Source organism: Rana temporaria, chromosome 4 (genome assembly GCF_905171775.1).
Source record: "Rana temporaria chromosome 4, aRanTem1.1, whole genome shotgun sequence".
NCBI classification, from domain to species: Eukaryota; Metazoa; Chordata; class Amphibia; order Anura; family Ranidae; genus Rana; species Rana temporaria.
In genome coordinates, this window is record NC_053492.1 from 231405395 (window position 1) to 231427633 (window position 22239).

The following is a 22239-nucleotide window of genomic DNA, read 5'->3' on the forward strand; positions in this document are numbered from 1 at the left end:
ACACTTTGCATCTTACTTTCTTCCTCATTGGTGACCCAGCTGTCTCTTCCGGGGTCTTGCAGCTGCCCCCCTGATACAGCACAATGACCTTTCTACTTCCATCAGCCAAACTATGAACAGGCTAGGTTCAAGCTGAACACACAATTAACCCAAAGCCAATACCTATTCTTCTTAATACAAAGTTCCTTTTAAGCTCCTTTTAAAAAAATAGTCTGGTGCGCTATTTGGCTCATTAAACAAAACTAATTAAACGTTGTATTTATGAGGCCTATAAAATTTGAATATTTTTCCTTGCCTTATAAAAAGTTGAATCTATATATTACCAAAGCAATACACACTGAGAATTTTTACACCATTTTTTTTGGGGGGGGGGGGGGGGGGGGGTTGAGAGAGAAAACACACTGCCCGAAGGCTAAGGCCCCATACACACGAGAGGATTTATCCGCAGATACGGTCCAGCGGACCGTTTCCACGGATAAATCCTCTCAAAGAAATCCGCTGATTTCGATGGGATGGAGTGTACACACCATCCCATTGAAATCCGCGCGGAAATCCTCTGCCGATGACGTGTCGCGCCGTCGCCGCGATTATGACGCGGCGACGGGCGCGACGCTGTCATATAAGGAATTCCACGCATGCGTCAAATCATTACGACGCGTGCGGGGAATCCCTTTGGACGAATGGATCCGGTAAGTCTGTACAGACGAGCGGATCCATCCGTTGGAATGGATTTCAGCAGATGGATATGTTGTGCAGCACAACAAATATTCGATCTGCTGGAATCCATCCCAGAGGAGATTTCTCCGCGGAAACAGATCCGCTGGCGTGTACACACCATAGGATCTATCCGCAGAAACCCATTTGCTGGGATTTATCTGCGGATAGATTCTATCGTGTGTACGGGGCCTAAGAAATAAAATAAAACAATATTGGAATTTAGAAATCTAATAAAACATCTGTCCCATATCTGGATATTTTGGAGTTAGATCAACATACGTTAATTAGAAATAAAAAAAATGCAAATGCAAACCTTTTTTTAACTGCATACAATGCTGAAAATTTACTTTAGTGCTTGCTCTTCTGATTTTCCTTCTCTATGGGAGATGGCAATCTGCAAAATAAAATAAATGCAAAAAAATAAATATATTCTTAATAGCTTTCTAAATGGAGCAAATGGTGACAAACAGAAGCATGCCTTGAATAGACTAACATGGAAAGCTACGGGGGTCCTGTATGGCAACCTTTCTTGTAGTACGCATGTAGCATGTATTTTAGGGAAATTGCTGTAATGTTAGTGATATTGAAAGGAAAGGTAAAATAGCAGCGATAGTGTCTAAACTACTTCATGCAATTATATGTTATTAGAATATAGTGGAAGAAAACCATAGAGAGGGCCTTTCTTCTATCCTCTTTACCTCCGCACACCGTGTTGTGTGTGTTGAGGAGTATTCAGTCCCCTCTGATCAATGTTCCTTGAAGGACTGGTGTAGGCACATGTGGGACAAATAGGGATGTTGGGACCCTTCAGACATTCATCATGGTAAAAGGCAGGGGCTATTTTTCCCGAAATGTGTAGACTGTAGTCTTTCTCATTAACTCTATAATAAAATGTGTTATACTTGGTGAGTATGCATTGCATAGCCAACCTTTAAATTTGTTTCTTGAACTAATAAAAATATACTACCATCTTACTCTGATTTTGTCTTGTGGCTGTATCTTCCATACATGTTCCCAACCAGTTTGAGTAGAATAAATACAAGGAATAGGGCAACAGAGGATGCTGTTATAATTGTAAGGTTTTTAGTTTCAAGGGAAGACTTTGAGCACTGAGTTCCATTTTGAAACAAGGATTTACCTTTAAGACATCTAAAACAGACAACACCCATCAACAACAAAACACAAGCAGCAGTACATACATTTCCATTTTCAATGCAGCATTCTGGAATACGGTTACATCACACGCTAGGTCTTAGAATCTGCACTGCACCATTTTAACTCCTACTGGAATTACTATTGGATTGATTCTTGTTAATAGAAATGTACAATTATTATATTTGTTTTGAAGACGAAATTATTATTTACCAGTTTCTTTTTCTAGACAAAACTTTCCATAGAAATATCATCGAGTACAGTATGCATGACAATAAGGGCTACATTTATCTTGTAGCTGCCTACCTATGACATAGGAGCTATAATGGGGTCTGCGCCCTTATTAACCTCTGCAGAAGAAGGCAACTTAATTTTTCAGTTACTTTATTTACTGTTAACTGCATGCCTTTGCCCACATAAGATGTTTTTCTTTTAGACCAAGGTCAAATGTGAGAGTTACGAGTAGCAAAACGTCACTACTCTATAACCAATTTGCCTAATATCAGAATCTCCAATTTTTTGGGGTTATGGATAGATTGGGGAAGGGTAAAAAGCCCCTGTCAAGCTTTCATTGGTGTTAATGTCCCTGATAGGGAGATTCACCTTCTGTATTTGCCCTGGTAACCACAGTCACCAGGATTGAGTTAAGCGAAAAGCAGCAAAGTAAAATCCACTAAATGGCAATCAGATGAAAAAATATAACAGATGTGGAGTTTAAAACATTCCATACTTTCCAAATTCAAAAGAGTCTGTAGGGAGGTAATATGGAAACTGTTATTGCTGATGTCTACTTCTGAAGACACTAGATCCCTGGCAGTTATGCTCTTCTAATGGTTTTAGTATTAGTCCCTAACTCAAAACAAATGTCTACAGGACAAGTGAAGGAATGTCTTCTAAATTGGAACAAAACACTGGGTTGGGGTTTTGATCATTCCCTATTCTACCCAAGATTTAAAAAAAATGTTTTGCCTTTAGAGATACTTTTAGAGCCGGTTCACACAGCCGTGGCACGACTTCAGAGGCGACCTGCAAAACGACTTCTGTATAGAAGTCAATGCAAGTCGCCCCGAGCCGCCCCCAAAGTCATACAGGAGCCTTTTTCTAAGTCAGAGCGGCTTAGAAATGTGTAATGTGAACCTGATTATGTACTATAAGTTGTTATTGAGTACATTATATTAATACAGTATTTTATGTAACTTTAATGTAAAGTTTTGTATTTCTTTTTTTTTTCTCTGTTTTGTAAATAATCTAAGAACGCTTCATTGTAATTTTCTCTCAAATTTTTCTCAAATCAATATTATTTTAATTTGTTGTTGCGGGGGCCCTTAAACGTCATGGGGTCTATAGGCTGGTGCCTACTCTGCCTATTTGCTAATACGGCACTGATTTCTTAAAACTCCTGAAAACACAAATTTCTTGACAGACATGCTAATCCAATAACTTAATCCCTTTCAAAGTCACTGACTCAAAACAAGTATGCTCATTAGAAGTTTGGATTTCATATTTGTTTCAGGTCAGTATCTCAAAATACAGTATCCAGTATTAGCGACACCGTTCTAAAATTCAGTTAATTAACATAAATACTTGAAATAATTTAATATAAATAATATGTTGTACAAAAATAAATTAGTGCAGCTATACCATCCATTGCATACACGTGACAAATACAGCAAAGTAGTAAGTGTTGTCACCTGTGTTAGTCCCCTTAGGTTTATATGTCTTTTCTAAAAAAACAACAAGGCTGACTCATGTAATTATCTGATTCTGCAGAGAACATTCAGTCAAGCTCAGCTTCTGCAAAATATATTTTCATATTAATCATTTTTATTTAAGATTGTTTATGTGATTAAATAGCTTACTGTGCTGGGTGCCTTGCTATTTACAGACTTGAACCACTACTACAAAAAAGTTTACAGAGGTAAATTAGTTTTAAAATCTATATGTACACATCTATATGTTAAAATTTGAAAATGTAAGAGGTGATATGGTGTGCTTTTGCGCAGGGCCGATCCGCCCTATAGGCTCACTATGCAAGCCGCTTAGGGCCCCCCAAATTACTAGAGGCCCCGCCTGGTGAGAAGTCATTTTCAGCCCCTCACCCCGCTTCTCAACTTGCTGGCTGCATGGGAGAAGAGGTAAGAAGTAGCCCCCCCCCGCTTCTCAGTTTAATGTAAGATGTAATTTCCGACAGCAGAACATCCCCGTCGGCAGTGACATGTCATTTTTGGCAGCCCCCCCCCCCCCCCCGCTTCTCAACTTTAATGTGACATGTCATTTTGCTTAGGGCCCCAGGGAGGTCAGGATCGGCACTGCTTGTGTGTCTCAGGTGCAAGCTCAGTTTTTTTTTTTAAATAAGATGGTCTATATTTTCCTTCCACCAACAGTAAAAGCAAGTTCACATATCTGTGCTGAAAATTGCATGTTAAAAAGACCCACAGTTTTGTAAAGTGCAGTTTCAGTACAGTGATGAGGTGGATACTAAAAGGTACAGCGCTAAATATAAATAATCTTGTGATTATGGACCTTTCGGTAAAAATTATCAGGTTAGTGCTTAAAGCGGAGGTTCAATGGTAAAATCCTGTTTTTACCCTTAGATGGATGCTCATTTAGTCTAGGGGAATCGGCTAGTTGTTTTAAAATCCGAGCATTACTTACTGTTGTAGAGGGCGATCTTCTCCGCCACTTCCGGGTATGGGTCTTCGGGACTGGGCGTTCCTTCTTGATTGACAGTCTTCCGACAGGCTTCCGACGGTCGCATCCATCGCGTCACGATTTTCCGAAAGTAGCCGAACGTCGGTGCGCAGGCGCAGTATAGAGCCGCATCGACGTTCGGCTTCTTTCGGCTACTCGTGACGCGATGGATGCGACCGTCGGAAGCCTTTCGGAAGCCTGTCGGAAGACTGTCAATCAAGAAGGAACGCCCAGTCCCGAAGACCCATACCCGGAAGTGGCCGGAGAAGATTGCCCTCTACAACGGTAAGTAATGCTCGGATTTTAAAACAACTAGCCGATTCCCCTAGACTAAATGAGCATCCATCTAAGGGTAAAAGAGCAATAAACATCATTTATCTGTGAACTCCCGCTTTAAGTGATATAACAATAGTGAAAAAGGTATATTAATAACTAAAATACATTGTAAAACACATGAATAAACCAAATTAATATTCACAACTGTGAGGATGTGAAAATGAGTGAATAAAGTCCCACAACTGTGAGTTGATAGGTGAATCATAGACGAATATATGGAGTGATTCAAACTCAGTCTTTAGAGGATTAATCCGTATTGGTGCATAAAGGGAAACTTATGATAGAGAAAATTTCATCCATCAGGGAGGCTACCAGAAATGGTAATGTAGTCTCCTTACACTAACTGTGTGATCACCGTGCCAGCGGTCTCTCCAAACATGGGGATTTTAGGTCTCCCTTTAGACCCCCTGTAGGATGTCCGGAACGGTGTCTGTTGTCTCAAAGAGATGGGAACGGAAGGGAGACCATAGCGTAATAACGTATACAATTATTTAATGGCCAAAATGAATTGCACTTACAGAATGGTGGTTAAATGGCGCAATGAAAATATCCACTGATAGTGCAGCGTCTCATTAAGGCTTCTCCTGCTTGTTTGTGCTCCGTGCTGTGTTTCTCCGTATGGAGAGGCGTGATGACGTCAAACCTGCAAGCCACACCTATGTGTTTCGTCACCAACGGACGTCGTCTGGGATTGGCTGCAGCCCCATGTTTGGAGAGACTGCCGGCACGGTGGTCACACAGTTAGGGTAAGGAGACTACATTACCACTTCTGGTTGCCTCCCTGGTGGATGAAGCTTTCTCTATCATAAGTTTCCCTTTATGCACCAATACGGATTAATCCTCTAAATACTGAGTTTGAATCACTCCATATATTCGTCTGTGATTCACCTATCACTATTGTTATATCACTTAAGCACTAACCTGATCATTTTTACCGAAAGGTCCATTATCACACGATTATTTATATTTAGCGCTGTACCTTTTTAGTATCTATGTTTCTGAATTTTTGTATCTAATTTATGGTACTGGCAGCTTTACATTTCACTGTCATTTTGGTGTTCTCTTTGGTTTTATATTACTTTCTATCTAGCGCAGTGTTTTCCTTTTTCCTGTTTTTTTCAGTGATAAGGTGACCTAGGTGGGCACTCAATATGAAAGTGAACCTTTGCTTTGCCCATGCAAGGCAAAGAAATAGGTGCTCTTCAAAAAACAGCCTGTTAAGCTGCCTATTTGTGTTTCTCTTTCCTCCCTTGCTGATCCAGTTGGTTGCAGGAGGCAAAGAAAATTACCTGGTACTTGCAGTATTGGGGATCATGTGACTTAACCCTGTTCCTCTCATGTGACAGGGCTGGTGCTTGGTGATTGGCTGCCCCAGACACCCAGTACTGTCACATGAAGGTTGGGAGAGAGCCCTGCCTAAGTTCCAACTCACTTCTTCTCATTCTCATGCAGAGCAAAGTAACATCCTGTTCACAAGCAATAATCCCCTGGTGCTGTTATGCTCAAATTACCGCACAGTACCAGTGTTGCCAACCTACCAGATTGAAATTTACTGACAAAGACACCCAAAATGTACTGGCACAGCCAACTTTTTACTGGCAGTTACAAAATTACAGTATTTAGGCTACAAATAAGTACAATATGCAATTAGCAATGTGATTTAGGGTAAATATTAAGACAAAAAGCATATTTCTTATTTTGTTTTCAATATAGTAAGTAGCTCAGGGACAGGATTTAGGTGGGCAATACATTAGAATGGGCGATGCAAACCCATGAAATTGACTCTCACAGTGCTACTGATAGCAGCGTGCAGCAGTACAGATGACCGACACAACATGTCCCCTCCTGAGTCACAGTGACAGTCTCTCTCCATGTCAGGTGGTCCCTTCAGTCCAAACAGAACTGACAGTCCCGCTCCTGGCTTGCCTTAATCCTGTCCTGCAGACATGCACACAAGGCCCATGCACAGCTCCCTTGCACCATGAAATCACACAACATGCTCAGACAACGGCTCCACCTGACCTGCCCCCGCCAGCACCACCCGAATACACTGTAGCAGGCACTTGTATGGTCTCAGCCGGCTTCAGGCCTGAGCTGTGCTTGCACAGTTCTGAGCCACGCATCAACGCCATATTTTTTACTGGCAACCTTTTCCTCTTAGGCCTTGTACCAATGACCGGGTTTCTTGGCAAAAACCAGCAAGAAAACTGCTTCTTTCTGAGATTCCCGTTCGTGTGTACGAGGCATTCAGGTTTCTCGTCTGGAAATCTGGCCAGAATCTCGACGAGAAAAAAAGAGAACCTGCTCTTTTTTCTCGTTGAGATTCTTGTCGGCCTGTTTCCCGGCCAGAAACCCGAGAGTGTGTATACTTACCTGTTGCCGTGGAAACCCGCGCATGCTCGAAATAACTTTGATGCATGCGTGGTAGCTTCCACGGCATAGGTAGGGTGAAGCAAGATGGCGGCGATGGCATCGAATGTGACGAGCGCATGCTCGTCATACGCAATGATGTCACCGCGTTCTTTCCTTTCAAGAGAATCACGGTTCTTTTTGAAACAAAAGTCTACACTCCGGCGGCAAGAGTTTCTTGCCAAGAATCTCGTCAGGGAAAACGATGGGTTTTTCCTGACGAGATTCTCGGTCGTGTGTACGAGGCCTGACTGGCATTTACTGGCAGGAGAAAAGTGCCCATTTTTTACTGGCTGCCAGTAAAAATACTGACGGTTGGCAACACTTCACAGTACTCCCTCAAAACCCTTTGCTCTTCTACCGCTGGCGAGGATCCTTAGCATGTCTGGGTATGGTGGAGCACATTGCTAGGCCCATGCAGTGCCACATGACTTAAAGGGTCACTAAAGGATTTTTTTTAGCTAAATAGCTTCCTTTACCTTACTGCAGTACTGGCTTCATGTCCTCATTGTTGGCTTTTTCTCTAATCCTTCTCTGTTCTGAACACTTCCTGGTTGTCTGTGTCCTGATGAAAAAAGTCATGGGAGCTTTCTCTCTGTGGTCACTAATCAAGGAAGTGTGATTACTGTGTGTCTAAAACCCCACAGCACCAATCAGTTTCGTTTTCCAAACCATCACTGCCCTGTATTGGCTCTGTGCAGCAGAGAAGCAGGAAACATGCAAAAACGAAACTGAAACTGCAGGTACATTATATGATTGATTTGTATCTATTTTTAATAATTTTTAAAAGGAATCGGTTAACTATTATGTCTCTATACCCTGTAAACAGTCATTTCAGCAAAAATACATTTTTCCTTTACAACTCCTTTAAGGAGTGAAATCACCATTCCCCTGGGTTGCCAACACAGCTAAATTAATCACCAGCTGCAAAGGAATAAGAAACTGCAAGACTTCTAACCCCAAAAAAGGTTTAAAAACTCCCATTTTGCGGCGCTTTCAAATCACTTTTAAGGCGCGTTGAAAGAGCTGCCCATTCATTCCAATGGATAGGGCATTTTGGGATGCTGGTTGCAGGACTTTTTCAGAATGTCCCACAAGTGCACCGCTCCAGTGTGAAAAGTCACACTGAAATTAATGGGAGGCGGTTTTCAAGTGCTATTTCTAGCTCTAAAGTGCATGAAAACCACCCCAGTATGAAAGGGGTCTAACAACCATACTGTACTGTATTGTGAAAAAAAGGTCTAAACACAAAACTACAGCTCAAAAACGGTTTCAATTTGCATATGTACAGAGCACAAGCGGAAATTCTATACTGTATTGTACAATACAATGGTGGGGAGAGCTGGTTGTAAGACGTTAAACAGGTAAGTCGTTAAACGAGGAGTATCTGTATACTGTACAGTGTGTTATTTATGACATACCACATTGCATTGTGCTGTACCTTATACTCCACACTGCCCCTGCCTGTACTGTCTACTGTATGTTATATACAGTAGACAGTCTTCACTCTGTATACTGTGAGGTAAATTATATAATTTCATATAATCTAAAAAATAAAAATAAAACATGCTTTTCTATTCTGTACACTGTGCTGTGTTTTATATAATTCATACCCATTGCTCTGTACATTATAATATATATTATATGATCTGTACTTTTGAAGTCTGGACTCTATGCTGTATGTGATATACCACAATTTGCTAATCATCATATTATTGTTATGACTAGCAGTTATTTGTACCACTATGATTTTTAAATGACTCTGGAATATCAACTATTTAACCTAAGGGCTCGCTTTTACTTGTCAAATATAAAATTCATACAGATGTTTTGCGATGAAACTATTAATAGGTTGATTAAACCTGCAAAATATATGCATAAAATTATAAACATTACTGAAACGCCCCGGTTCAAAGAAACATTATTTAGATGTCCTTGACTTTCTTACCTTTTTATTTTACATTTTATACCCCGGTCATGGAGTGTCATATCAGTGTCAGTGTACTGTCTATTATATTCTATAGTACCAAAAGCAGGGCTCAAAATTTCAAGTCCTGAGCTACTAGCCAGGCCTCAAGGCGTACTCGCCACCAGTTGCCCCGTCCAACCCCTACCATGTCCCGCCCCTATACACGCCCGCATAAATCTCATGAAATGGCACTTAAATGTTTTATGCATAATTAAGTTATAAAAATATTAACAACAACTTTATCCATGCCCACAATAGCAGCCAGGAGTTCCCCCCACAATAGCAGCCAGGAGTTCCCCCTACAATAGCAGACAGGAGTTCCCCCCCACAATAGCAGCCAGGAGTTCCACCCACAATAGCAGCCAGGAGTCCCCCCACAATAGCAGCCAGGAGTCCCCCCACAATAGCAGCCAGGAGTCCCCCCACAATAGCAGCCAGGAGTTCCCCCCACAATAGCAGCCAGGAGTTCCCCCCACAATAGCAGCCAGAAGTTCCCTCCACAATAGCAGCCAGGAGTCCCCCCCCACAATAGCAGCTAGGAGTCCCCCCACAATAGCAGCTAGGAGTCCCCCCACAATAGCAGCCAGGAATTCCCCCCACAATAGCAGCCAGGAATTCCCCCCACAATAGCAGCCAGGAATTCCCCCCACAATAGCAGCCAGGAATTCCCCCCACAATAGCAGCCAGGAGTTCCCCCCACAATAGCAGCCAGGAGTCCCCCCACAATAGCAGCCTACCTGTGCTGAGTAGGGTAGGAGAGGTGCCGGAGCCGCCGCGTTGTTCAAACCGCAGGGAACATTACAGCTTTCAAATCAATAGCTGCCGCCGCCGCGAGCGTCATATACAACCCCTCCCCCTTTTCCGGGAAACTTTGATAGACAGATCACCCATCCAATCCTGTGATCTGTCTATGAAAAAAGTGCCCGGAAAAGGGGGAGGCGGTGTATATGACACGCGCCGCGGGGAACACAGCTATTGAATTGAAAGCTGTAATGTTCCCCGCGCTATTAACAAACAGGCGGTGGCGACGCAACTCTCCTTTCCCTGCTCGTCCCCCCTTGCCACACTTGCCAGCCCTCAAAATTTCCTTGCATAATGCGAGCAGATGAGTGAAATTTTGAGGGCTGCCAAAAGCATTGGGATGCCTGCCTTTACACACACATCAACTTTATTGGCATCCCAGTCTTAATCGGTAGGGTTCATTATTGAGTTGGCCCACCCTTTTCAGCTATAACTGCTTCAACACTTCTGGGGAGGCTGTCCACAAGGTTTAGGAGTTTGTCTATGGGAATGTTGGATTGTTCTTCTAGAAGCACATTTGTGAGGTTAGGCACTGATGTTGAAGAGAAGGCCTGGCTCACAGTCTCCCCTCTAATTCATCCCAAAGTGTTCTATCAGGTTGAGTTTAGGACTCTGTGCAGACCAGTCAAGTTCCACCCCAAACTCGCTCATCCATGTCTTTATGGACCTCGCTTTGTGCACTGATTCTAATAATTTGGTGGAGAGGGGATTATGGTGTGGGGTTGTATTGCAGGGGTTCGGCTTGGAATCTTAGTTCCAGTGAAGGGAACTCTGAAACCACCAGCATACCTAAACATTATGGAAAATGTCATGCTCACATCTTTGTGGGAACAGTTTAGGGATGGCTCCTGTTCTGCTCCACCATCACTGCGCTCCAGTGTACAAAGCAAGGTCCATAAAGACCTAGATGAGTGAGTTTGGGGTGGAGGAACTTGATTTGCCTGCACAGAGTCCGCAACCCCCTAGAACACCTTTGGGATGAATTACAGCGGAGACTGTGAGCCAGGCCTTCTCTTCCACATCAGTGTCTGACCTCACAAATGCGCCTTTGGAAACATTCCTATAGACACCCCCCTAAACCTTGTGGACAGCCTTCCCAGAAGAGTTGAAGCTGTTATAGCTGCAAAGGGTGTGCCAACTCAATATTATACCCTACGGGCTAAGACTGGGATGCCATTAAAGTTCATGTGCGTGTAAAGGCAGGCATCCCAATACTTTTGGCAATATATTGTACCTCATCCCCCGTGCTTCAGATTTTTCAATAACTTGTCTTTTCCCCCATCTTTCACCAGGGACATAGATAAGGAGGGGTAGGGGGGGTTAAACCCCCCAGAGCATCAGTGCAGAAGTAATAATTATTATGTGCGCCACCTTTAACTAGTAGTGGCGGTTGCCCCCCGTGCACTCGGCACTGATTTACCCATGCTGATGTGCTGCCTGGAGTGCTGTTACACTGCCTGACCACCAGGCGCTCTGACTCAGGCTGTCGGGCCTGGCTTGGGCTGAAGGAGGCTCTGGCAGGAGGGAGGGGTGGGGCCAGGAGCTCCAGTGTGCTGCCTTTAACTAGTGGCACTGGCCTCCACACTTGGCACTGACTCATCAATGCTGATGTGTTCCTAGCGTGCTGCTACACTGGCAGATTCCCGGGTGCACGGCCCAGGCTGTCAGGCTTGGCTTTGGTAGGAGGGAGGGGCAGGGCCGTGAGTTCCACTGATGCTCGGACCCTACCCCATGCAGCCTGTATAGGCTTGGAGCAGAGAAGCAGAGAAACCGAGTGGGAGAACTGAGAACCTCAGACCTCTGAGAGTGCCTCGCCTGGACCTCTGAGAGCCCTGCCCCTGGACCTCTGAAAGTCCCACACCCGGACCTCAGAGTGGGAGGTGAACACGGCTGGTCAGGTAGGTCTTTCTCTCCATAAAGACTGCCTATAGACTCTTATTTTGAAACCCTGACAGTGTTTACCAACTGTATAGCTGTGCATTGCTGAAAAGTAGAATTTTAGAAATGGCTCCTGTAGTACGTGTCTGCAGTCTCTGATTATCTCATGTAGTCCATCTGCAGTCTGGTTATCTCCTGTAATCTATCCGCAGTCTCTGGTTATCTCCTGTAAATTATCTGCAGTCTCTGGTTATTTTCTGTAATCTGCAGTCTCTGATTATGTCCTGTAATCTATCTGCAGTCATTGGTTATCTCCTGTAATCTATCCGCAGTCTCTGATTATCTCCTGTAATCTATCCACAGTCTGATTATCTCATGTAGGCCATCTGCAGTCTCTGGTTATCTCCTGAAATTCATCTGCAGTCTCTGGTTATCTCCTGTAATCTGCAGTCTCTGGGTATCTCCTGTAGTCCATCCGCAGTCTGATTATCCCCTGTAATCTATCTGCAGTCTCTGATTTTCCACTGTAGTCCATCCGCAGTCTCTGGTTATCTGTGCATTTGGCTTGTGACTGACTTCAATGGACAAGTTTAATGGTGACGCCTGTGAAACTTGACATGTTGGGTTGCGGCACCGTAAAGCTAAGCATTGATGTCTTTTAGAGATAGGTGGTCAAGGGGTGGTTCTGTTTATTCATCCTCTTTTTACTGGCAAATGTGGTGTGGTTTTGCTGGGATTGTTAAGTGACTTATCACACAACAAGCATCCACTTTTTGGCGCCACTAAAAATGAATGGAACACAAACACGTGCTGCATTTTGCCAGCATTGCAGTGTGATTTGCAATCGGGGAGCGACGTCAGAATCGCAACAATATTCTGTCCACAATCCCAAATCGCTACATGTGAACAGTCAGGGCTTAACAGGCTAACACAACAGCCTATGCATATTTTATTGGTACAAAAAAGCCCTGGGTTTTGTTTAGCCACGGCCCCTAAGCCCCTCCCACTGTCATGTTTGGTCGTACCCTCTTTTTTTTGCAGGTCACTACCTCCCTGTAATGTCCCTCATTCTCAAATTCGAAAGTTAGGAGGTATGTTCTGTATGCATGTATTTTGCACAGTACCGATTTTCTTGTCTGGTATGCTGGGCTAAGATGGGCTATTACAGTGCACCACCCTGTGATAGGCATCCCATTGGCTGAGAGCCCTGACTGCTGTGTTCTGGTGTGGGGGGGGGGGTCCCACTATCAGAACACAATAGCACAATGGGAGAGATTGCTGTACTAACACTGTGGGCCAGATCCACGAAGCGTTTACGCTGGCGTATCTATTGATATGCCACGTAACTTCTAGTTTGCTCCGGCGTATCTTTGTTTTGTATCCACAATACAAGATACGCCTGAAGCTGGGCTGGATCCGACTGGCGTACGTCTTAGTACGCCGTCGAATCTAAGGTGCATATTTACACTGGCCGCTAGGTGTCGCTTCCGTCGATTTCCGCGTTGAGTATGCAAATTAGCTAGATACGGTGATCCACGAACGTACATCCGGCCGGCGCATTTTTTTACGTAGTTTCCGTAAGGCTTTTTTCGGCGTATAGTTACCCCTACTTTATGAGGCGTAGCCAATGTTAAGTATGGACGTCGGGCCAGCGTCGAATTTTCCGTCGTGTACGTCGTTTGCACAAAACGTTCGCGAATGGGGCTTTACGTAGAATGACGTTCACGTCGAAAGCATTGGCTTGTTGCGGGTTAATTTTGAGAATGCGCCGTCCGTGGGTGTATCCCAGTGCGCATGCTCCAAATTAACTCGCAACAAGCCAATGCTTTCGACGTGAATTCAGAAAAAACGTCGGGTCAAGTAAAATTAACATAAAACACGCCCACATCTTTATCATTTGAATTCCCCGCCCTTACACCAGCAGATTTACGCTACGCCGCCGTAACTTTAGAGGCAAGTGCTTTGTGAATATAGCACTTGCCTCTCAAAGTTGCGGCGGCGTAGCGTTACTACGATACGCTACGCCTGCCAAAAATGACGATCCGCTATGTGGATCTGGCCCTGTGTGTTTTGATATAGTGATCTGTCAGTTTTTCTTTCATTCAGCCCAGCGGGCAGTGTGTACAAAGCCTTAGACTGAAAAATAGCCAACCTCACTGGGTAATGTTCCTAAAAATTGGAACAAGGCAAAACTGAAATCAGGTTTGATTTTCAAAAGGATCCGAAAAAAATGAATCAAGGATGTGATTGCTTACTATGAGCAACATTTTTTTTTTCTTTTTCCAGTCTTTATGAATTTGGCACAAGCCCAGTAATTCCATTTCCTTTAAAAAATAATACAACCTCTAGTAGGGAAGTCATAAAATAACTTCTTCTCTTAACTTAGAAACCGGGTCAGTGCTTAGGTAGACTATGAAAGGAGAATAAAAACAAGGAATGATAAAAACATGTTTTCTGTGATTTCCCTTGGACGGCTCGCTATGACTCAAGCCTATTTACTAGTAGCAGTAAGTGCAATTAATGTTTTAAGGGCTCTCTATGCCATTTGTTGTATTTTATTACAGAGATTACTGGAGATTTTGAAATAGAAAAGGACAGCTGTGGAAAAAGGTCAGCAGAGGAGCCACTAAGTAAATAAATAATATAAAGCAAGATATGAGCACTTGCTTGTTCTTCCTAGTATAACTCATATGCTAAGCCAATAGAAATCATTTTTATTTTAATGGATTTAAATGGCATTGGCATATTAATGTTTGTGCTGTAGGCATATATTTGTCTTAGATGCCATCCTGCAGAGTGCAGATAAGGTAAAAAAAATAAGAATATAGCCCACGTTCTTTTTTTTTTTACATTTCTTTTTTTTCCATAAGCCCTCCTGTCTCACAAATCTGGAATCTTTTTCATGTGGAAAAAGGAAATAAACAACGTAGTCTGTTGTGTGTATTACACATATCCATTGTTTTATTTAGCTGGTTAGCTTATTGTGCTTTCATTATCACTTCTCCCTAGATAATTCTATAATGTTTAGGGTGTAACGTGGCACATATTAGGGACTTGACACCCCCATTATTTTGAATCTTCCTCCAGCTTTCAAGCTAAAAGCCAATATACAGGTACGGGCAGAAAGCTAAAGGGAAAAAGTGCAGGAGCCTGACATTTCACCCATGATCCACTGATCGTGGGTGCAATACTTTGTAGGCTCTGGTGTAACAATATAATGAATGCAAATTTTTTTACCTGCAAAAATATGTGCATGTATAATCTTTTTACTTAAAGTGGTCGTAAACCCCTCCTTACAACTTGCACCTACAGGTAAGCCTAGATTAAGGCTTACCTGTAGGTGCAAGAAATATCTCCTTAACCTACACGGTTAAGGAGATATTTGCTGTAAGAACTGCATTGATGTCTACGGCGCATGTGCAACATAGACAATGGCGCAGGCGCACTGAGTGTGCCGTGTTTGTTAATGGGGGGTTAATGCCTTAACCCTGCACATGCGTGGGGATCTGCCGGTCCCGCCTGCATACGTGGGAGTGACGTCATCGCCGTTCCAGCCAGTCACAGCGCCAGAGCAGTGAAACAAGGAAGAAGACTGCAAGAGACATGGCGGCAGCGCCTGAGGTGACCGACGAGAACTTCGGGGGCTTCGATCTCAGGTAAGTCAATCATAATGAGCTAGTATGCTATGCATACTAGCTCATTATAACGTTCTCTTGCAGGTTTTTTTTTTAACCACTTAACCACCAGCCGCCGTCATATAACGGCGGCAAGGTGGTTGCTTAACTGGGGGTCGCCGTTATTTAACGGCGCCCACCAGAAGCAGTAATGCGCGCCGCCTCGGGCGCGCACACTGAAAATTCTGTGCGCGCCGGGTCTATGAGACCCGGCGCTACACAGTTCTCGGTAACTGACCGACAACCGCGGTCTTTTACCATGTGATCGCGCCGTCCAATGACGGCGCGATCACAGGTAAACAAACCGGCGTCATTTGATGACGCCGGTTCCTCCCTCCTCTCGCTGTACCGATCGGTACAGTGTGAGAGGAGAGCGCGGATGGCAGCAGCAGTGTGGGATGGATCTGTGACTATTGCAGTCACAGATCCATCCATCCCTGCTCAGCCATCCCTGCGTTAACCCCTGCAATACTCTGCCTTCCCTGTGCAATACTCTGCATTAACCCCCTGCAATACTCTTCCTTCCCTGTGCAATACTCTGCATTAACCCCCTGAGATACTCTTCCTTCCCTGTGCAATACTCTGCATTAACCCCCTGCAATACCCTTCCTTCCCTGTGCAATACTCTGCATTAACCCCTGCAATACTCTGCCTTCCCTGTGCAATACTCTGCATTAACCCCCTGCAATACTCTTCCTTCCCTGTGCAATACTCTGCATTAACCCCCTGAGATACTCTTCCTTCCCTGTGCAATACTCTGCATTAACCCCCTGCAATACTCTTCCTTCCCTGTGCAATACTCTGCATTAACCCCTGCAATACTCTGCCTTCCCTGTGCAATACTCTGCATTAACCCCCTGCAATACTCTTCCTTCCCTGTGCAATACTCTGCATTAACCCCCTGAGATACTCTTCCTTCCCTGTGCAATACTCTGCATTAACCCCTGCAATACTCTGCCTTCCCTGCGCAATACTCTGCAATGCTCTGCCTTCCCTGCGCAATTACTCTGCAATACCCCCTGCGCAATTACTCTGCAATACCCCCTGCGCAATTACTCTGCAATACCCCCCGCGCAATACTCTGCAATACCCCCCGCGCAATACTCTGCAATACCCTCCACACAATACTCTGCAATACCCTCCACACAATACTCTGCAATACCCCCCACACAATACTCTGCAATACCCCCCACACAATACTCTGCAATACCCCCGCACCATACTCTGCAATACCCCCGCACCAATACTTTGCAATACCCCGGCCAATACTTTGCAATACCCCGGCCAATACTTTGCAATACCCCCGCACCAATACTTTGCAATACCCCCGCACCAATACTTTGCAATACCCCAACACCAATACTCTGCAATACCCCAACACCAATACTCTGCAATACCCCAACACCAATACTCTGCAATACCCCAACACCAATACTCTGCAATACCCCAACACCAATACTCTGCAATACCCCCGCACCAATACTTTGCAATACCCCCGCACCAATACTTTGCAATACCCCAACACCAATACTCTGCAATACCCCAACACCAATACTCTGCAATATCCCAACACCAATACTTTGCAATACCCCGGCCAATACTCTGCAATACCCAGAAAATACTCTGGGGAAAAAATGTGTTTTAACCACTTCCCGCCCACGTCATATGAGGTCCTTGACTTTGTGCAGGGATATCTAAATGATGCCTGCAGCTACAGGCATCATTCAGATATCATTTTTTTCAGCCAGCGATTCCCTACACCATAAGAACGATCATGGCGGCTGTTCCGCCTCTTGATCGTTCTTACGGGAGGCAAAAGTGGACGTCCCCACTCCCTTCGCCCTCCGGTGCTTCTTCTGACTCACCGCTGCAATCGAAGCCAGGATCGTTTTTTTTTTTTTGTTTTTTTTTCAGGCTTCCCAGCCTAGAGGTGAGATGTGGGGTCTTATTGACCCCATATCTCACTGTAAAGAGGACCTGTCATGCTATATTCCTATTACAAGGGATGTTTACATTCCTTGTAATTGGAATAAAAGTGATCAAAACATTTATTTTTGGGGGAAAACGTGTCAAACTAAAAAAAATAAAGTAAAATGAACAATAAAAATAAAAAAAAATATTTAAAGCGCCCCTGTTCCCGCGTGCTCGTATACAGAAGCAAATGTGTACGTAAGTCCCGCCCACATATGAAAACGGTGTTCAAACCACACATGTGGGGTATCGCTGCGAACGTTAGAGCGAGAGTAATCATTTTGGCCCTAGACCTCCTCTGTAACTAAAAACATGTAACCAGTAAAAACATTTAAAACGTCGCCTATGGGGATTTTTAAGTAGCGAAGTTTGGCGCCATTCCACAAGCGTGTGCAATATTGAAGGGTGACATGTTGGGTATCTATTTACTCGGCGTAACTTCATCTTTCATATTATGCAAAAACATTGGGCTAACTTTAATGTTTTTTTTTTTAAAAAGCACAAAACTGTTTTATTTCCCAAAAAAATGCGTTCGAAAAATTGCTGTGCAAATACCATGCACGATAAAAAGTTGCAACGACCGCCATTGTATTCTCTAGGGTCTTTGCTAAAAAAGCATATATAATGTTTTGGGGTTCTATGTAATTTTCTAGCAAATAAATGATGATTTTTACATGTAGGAGAGAAATGTCAGAACTGGTCTGGGTGCTCCAGAACGCCTGATGGTGCTCCCTGCATGTTGGGCCTCTCTATGTGGCCACGCTGTGTAAAAGTCTCACACATGTGGTATCGCCATACTCGGGAGGAATAGCAGAATGTGTTTTGGGGTGTATTTTGTGGTATGAATATGCTGTGTGCGAGAAATAACCTGCTAATATGAAACTTTTGTGGAAAAAAAATAAAAATAAAAAAAAAACTTGATTTTGCAAAGAATTGTGGGAAAAAATTACAACTTCAAAAAACTCACCATGCCTCTTTCTAAATACCTTGGAATGTCTTCTTTCCAAAAAGGGGTCATTTAGGGGGTATTTGTACTTTTCTGGCATGTTAGGGTCTCAAGAAATGAGAAAGGCCGTCAGTACTTCAGATGTGATCAAATTGATAAATTTTCAGTAATTGGTACCATAGCTTGTAGACCCTATAACTTTCACCCAGACTAAATAATAACCCAATTTTTTTTTTTTTTTAACCAAAGATATGTAGCAGTATACATTTTAGGCCAAATTTATGAAGAAAAATTCATTTTTTGCAAAATGTTATAATAGAAATGAAAAAAAATTCATTTTTTTACAAAATTTTCGTTCTTTTTTCATTATTAGCGGAAAAAATAAAAACCGCAGAGGTGATCAAATACCACCAAAAGAAAGCTCTATTTGTGGGAAAAAAAAGGACAAAAATTTCATTTGGTTACAGTGTTGTATGACTGAGTTATTGTCATTCAAAATGTGAGAGCACCGAAAGCAGAAAATTGGTCTGGTTATTAAGGGTGTTTAAGTGCCCAGTTGTCAAGTGGTTAAAAGAAGGTTGAGGGTTTACTTCCTCTTTAAAGGGTTTGTGAAGGTACATTTTTTTCCCTAAACAGCTTCCTTTATCTTGGTATCGTCCTCCTTCACTTACCTCATCCTTCCATTTTGCTTTTAAATGTCCTTATTTCTTCTGATAAATCCTCACTTCCTGTTCTTCTGTCTGTAACTCCACACAGTAATGCAAGGCTTTCTGCCTGGTGTGGAGTGTTGTGCTCGCCCCCTCCCTTGGACTACAGGAGAGTCAAGACGCTCTCTACATTGCAGATAGAGAAAGAAGCTGTGTGTTAGTGTGTGTCCTGACTCTCCTGTAGTCCAAGGGAGGTGGCGAGCATGACACTTCACACCAGGGTGAAAGCCTTGCATTACTGTGTGGAGTTACAGACAGAAGAACAGGAAGTGAGGATTTCTCAGAAGAAATAAGGATATTTAAAAGCAAAATGGAAGGATGTGGTAAGGTAAAGGAAGCTATTTAGGGAAAAAAAATTGTACCTTTACAACCCCTTTAATGGTGAACGTATCCTTTAATTTACCTTTCAGCTCCCAAACCCACTTTGCTGCCACGTCATGTTCCTGAGTGTTTTAACTTTAATGTTTTCTCACTTCCTTAACTGCTTGCCGACCAGCTGCTAGTTTTACGGCGGCAGGTCGGCTCTGCTGGGCGAGATCACGTAGATCTATGTAATTTCTTGCAGGAGCCAATAGGGGCGCGCGCACCCCCTGCTCGATCCTGAGCACCCCCCCTACAGTTAGAACACACCCAGGGAACATACTTAACCCCTTCCCCTAGTGTTAACCCCTTCCCTGCCAGGGGGATTTTTATAGTAATCAATCCATTTTTATAGCACCGATCGCTATAAAAATGCCAATGGTCCAAAAAATGTGTCAAAAGTGTCCAAAATATTTTTTTATATATTTTTGGGGGATATTTATTATGGTAAAAAGTTAAAAATATTATTTTTTTTCAAAATTGACGCTCTATTTATGTTTATAGCGCAAAAACGTAAAACCGCAGAGGTGATTAAATACCACCAAAAGAAAGCTCTATTTGTGTGAAAAAAAGGACGCCAATTTTGTTTGGGAGCTATGTTGTATGATCGCGCAATTGTCAGTTAAAGCGACGCAGTGCAGAATCGCAAAAAGTGCTCTGGTCTTTGACCAGCAATATGGTCCGGGACTTAAATGGTTAAACCTAGTACACACCACTAGTTTTTTTTCCATTCAACTCAGTGGGTTGAACGAAAAATAAAAAACCTACAGTTTAGGTCGGAGCTGCTGTACTAACAATCCAATGTTAGCACATAGATCTCCCCTGCTGTTCTACTATGTTCTGACAGGGGGACGGCCCCCCCAAAACACTCCAGTCTGCGCTCCCAGTCATTGGCTGATCGGGAGCCAATCGGCAGGTCTTTGCCAGCCGACATTCGGCCCATGTTTACTAGTCTTTAGGGCTCATGAAAATGCACATATATGCTGCATTCATATCCGGAATTTATACAGGTTTTAATGCTGCAGCATTATATGCTATAGGCAGGGCTCAAGTCCTGTGGGAACGGAGTTCCTGCACTTTTTTCACAGCAGGAACTCAGTTCCCTTTGCAGGACTAGAGCAGCCGAGCCGCCCGAGCCAATCCTTCACTAAGCGGCAATGCCCAGCTCGAGTCACTGTCAGGGGCAGGCAAACCTTAGTAATCCTTTGTTACTGGCCACTTCCTGTATATGGATTCATCGGGTAGTGTGCGGGTATTCCGTCACTTCCTCGATGCCGCAATGTCTCCTGGGAGCTTTTGTCCTTGTTCCCAGGAGACATTGCGGAGGTCTGCCGTGAGTTATTGCGGGATTTAGAAAGAACTTGCTTAAAAAAAAAAAAACATGCAGTTTAGTAATTATGCATATGAGCATATTTTTTTTTTTTTTGGTGGGGGAGTGGATCTTGGGTGGGAGTTCCCACACTTTTTTCCCCAGGACTTGACCCCTGTTATAGGCCTATTCACAATGCTCCGTTTACCAGTATAAAACGAAACAAGAAAAACTGGCTTTTACAGTCTTATCTTAGTTTGTACCCATGTAAATGTTTGCATTAATGTTTATATGCATACAAATGGATCATATGCGCCATGACCTATGGAATTTAGGGTCAGCATGTAAACATGTATAATTAATTAGACACAATAGTTACATTATAGCAGCAAAACTTGGCTTGACCTAGAGTTGGTTTCTTGTGACTTCAGCTACAAATCTGCATTATTAGAACTGGCCGGCCATAGACAGAGTGAATTTCCTTCCTGCAACTTGTGGTTAGGAAATTGGCTTGATTCCCCCATTAACACATTGTTGACAGGGGAATCCCTCTGCTGAGACATTGTGTTCTCCTAGTGGGGTAGGCAGGGGAAGCCGTCCCCGCTGGGAGAAGATAGTGATTATTGTTAGTGGCTATAGCAGCCATTAACAATAATCACATGTAAAATGTGGCAAGCTGGTGGCACCCAAGTTGATCGATCAATCAACTTGGGTACATTCAGCCTGCCCATACATGGTGCGAATCTCGGCCGGTTTATGCTGAACCAGCCAAGATTCAAAGTGTCTATGGCCGGCTTTAGAGAATGTATACTTAAAGTGACCCTATTTCTCTAAGAAAGTAGGAAATTGCACAATGATCACTGATCAAATCACATTCAACTATTATTATTAAAGATGGACAAAGCACACTAGAGTCCCACCTAGGATGGTTCCTCTCAAAGGGTTATCATCATGGAAATCTGGCAACTAGACATTATGAGATATCTGTGTGACATCTCAATAAAGTTCACTAGAAAAAAGGAAGTAGCGTGATCCGCCCAGCTCAGTACACCACTGCACTTATCTCAGCCGGATCGCACCACACACCAGAAACTGTGCTGCAATGCAGCAGCTGGTATGAACAAGCCTTTATATGCACTGCATTGCATTGTGGGGCATTTACATGCATTTGCGCATGTTTCTGTGCATTTGTAGTATGGGAAAATGCAGCTTGAACTATGCCCATAAAATAACCTGTATTTTAAACTATCAATGCAGCTGGAGTACAGTCAAAAATGCATCCCCTTGCATCTGGTGTGAATGAGCCTGGTTCACACCAT

General features: G+C 43.4%; 1 protein-coding gene across 2 annotated transcripts in view; it reads right to left on the minus strand.

Annotated features, from left to right (window-relative positions):
• Positions 1–1011: 1011 nt before the first annotated feature.
• Positions 1012–22239, minus strand: part of IMPG1 (interphotoreceptor matrix proteoglycan 1) — a 340276-nt gene continuing 319048 nt past the window's right edge. The window contains exons 16-18 of one of the 2 annotated variants that reach the window (XM_040349990.1): positions 1693–1866; positions 1416–1598; positions 1012–1111 (exon numbers count right to left, since the gene is read on the minus strand). In XM_040349990.1, the coding sequence (XP_040205924.1) occupies positions 1066–1111; positions 1416–1598; positions 1693–1866 (403 nt within the window). In that variant the 3' untranslated portion in view covers positions 1012–1065. The remainder of the gene's footprint in view (positions 1112–1415; positions 1599–1692; positions 1867–22239) is intronic. The other variant, XM_040349991.1, reaches the window with a different exon arrangement.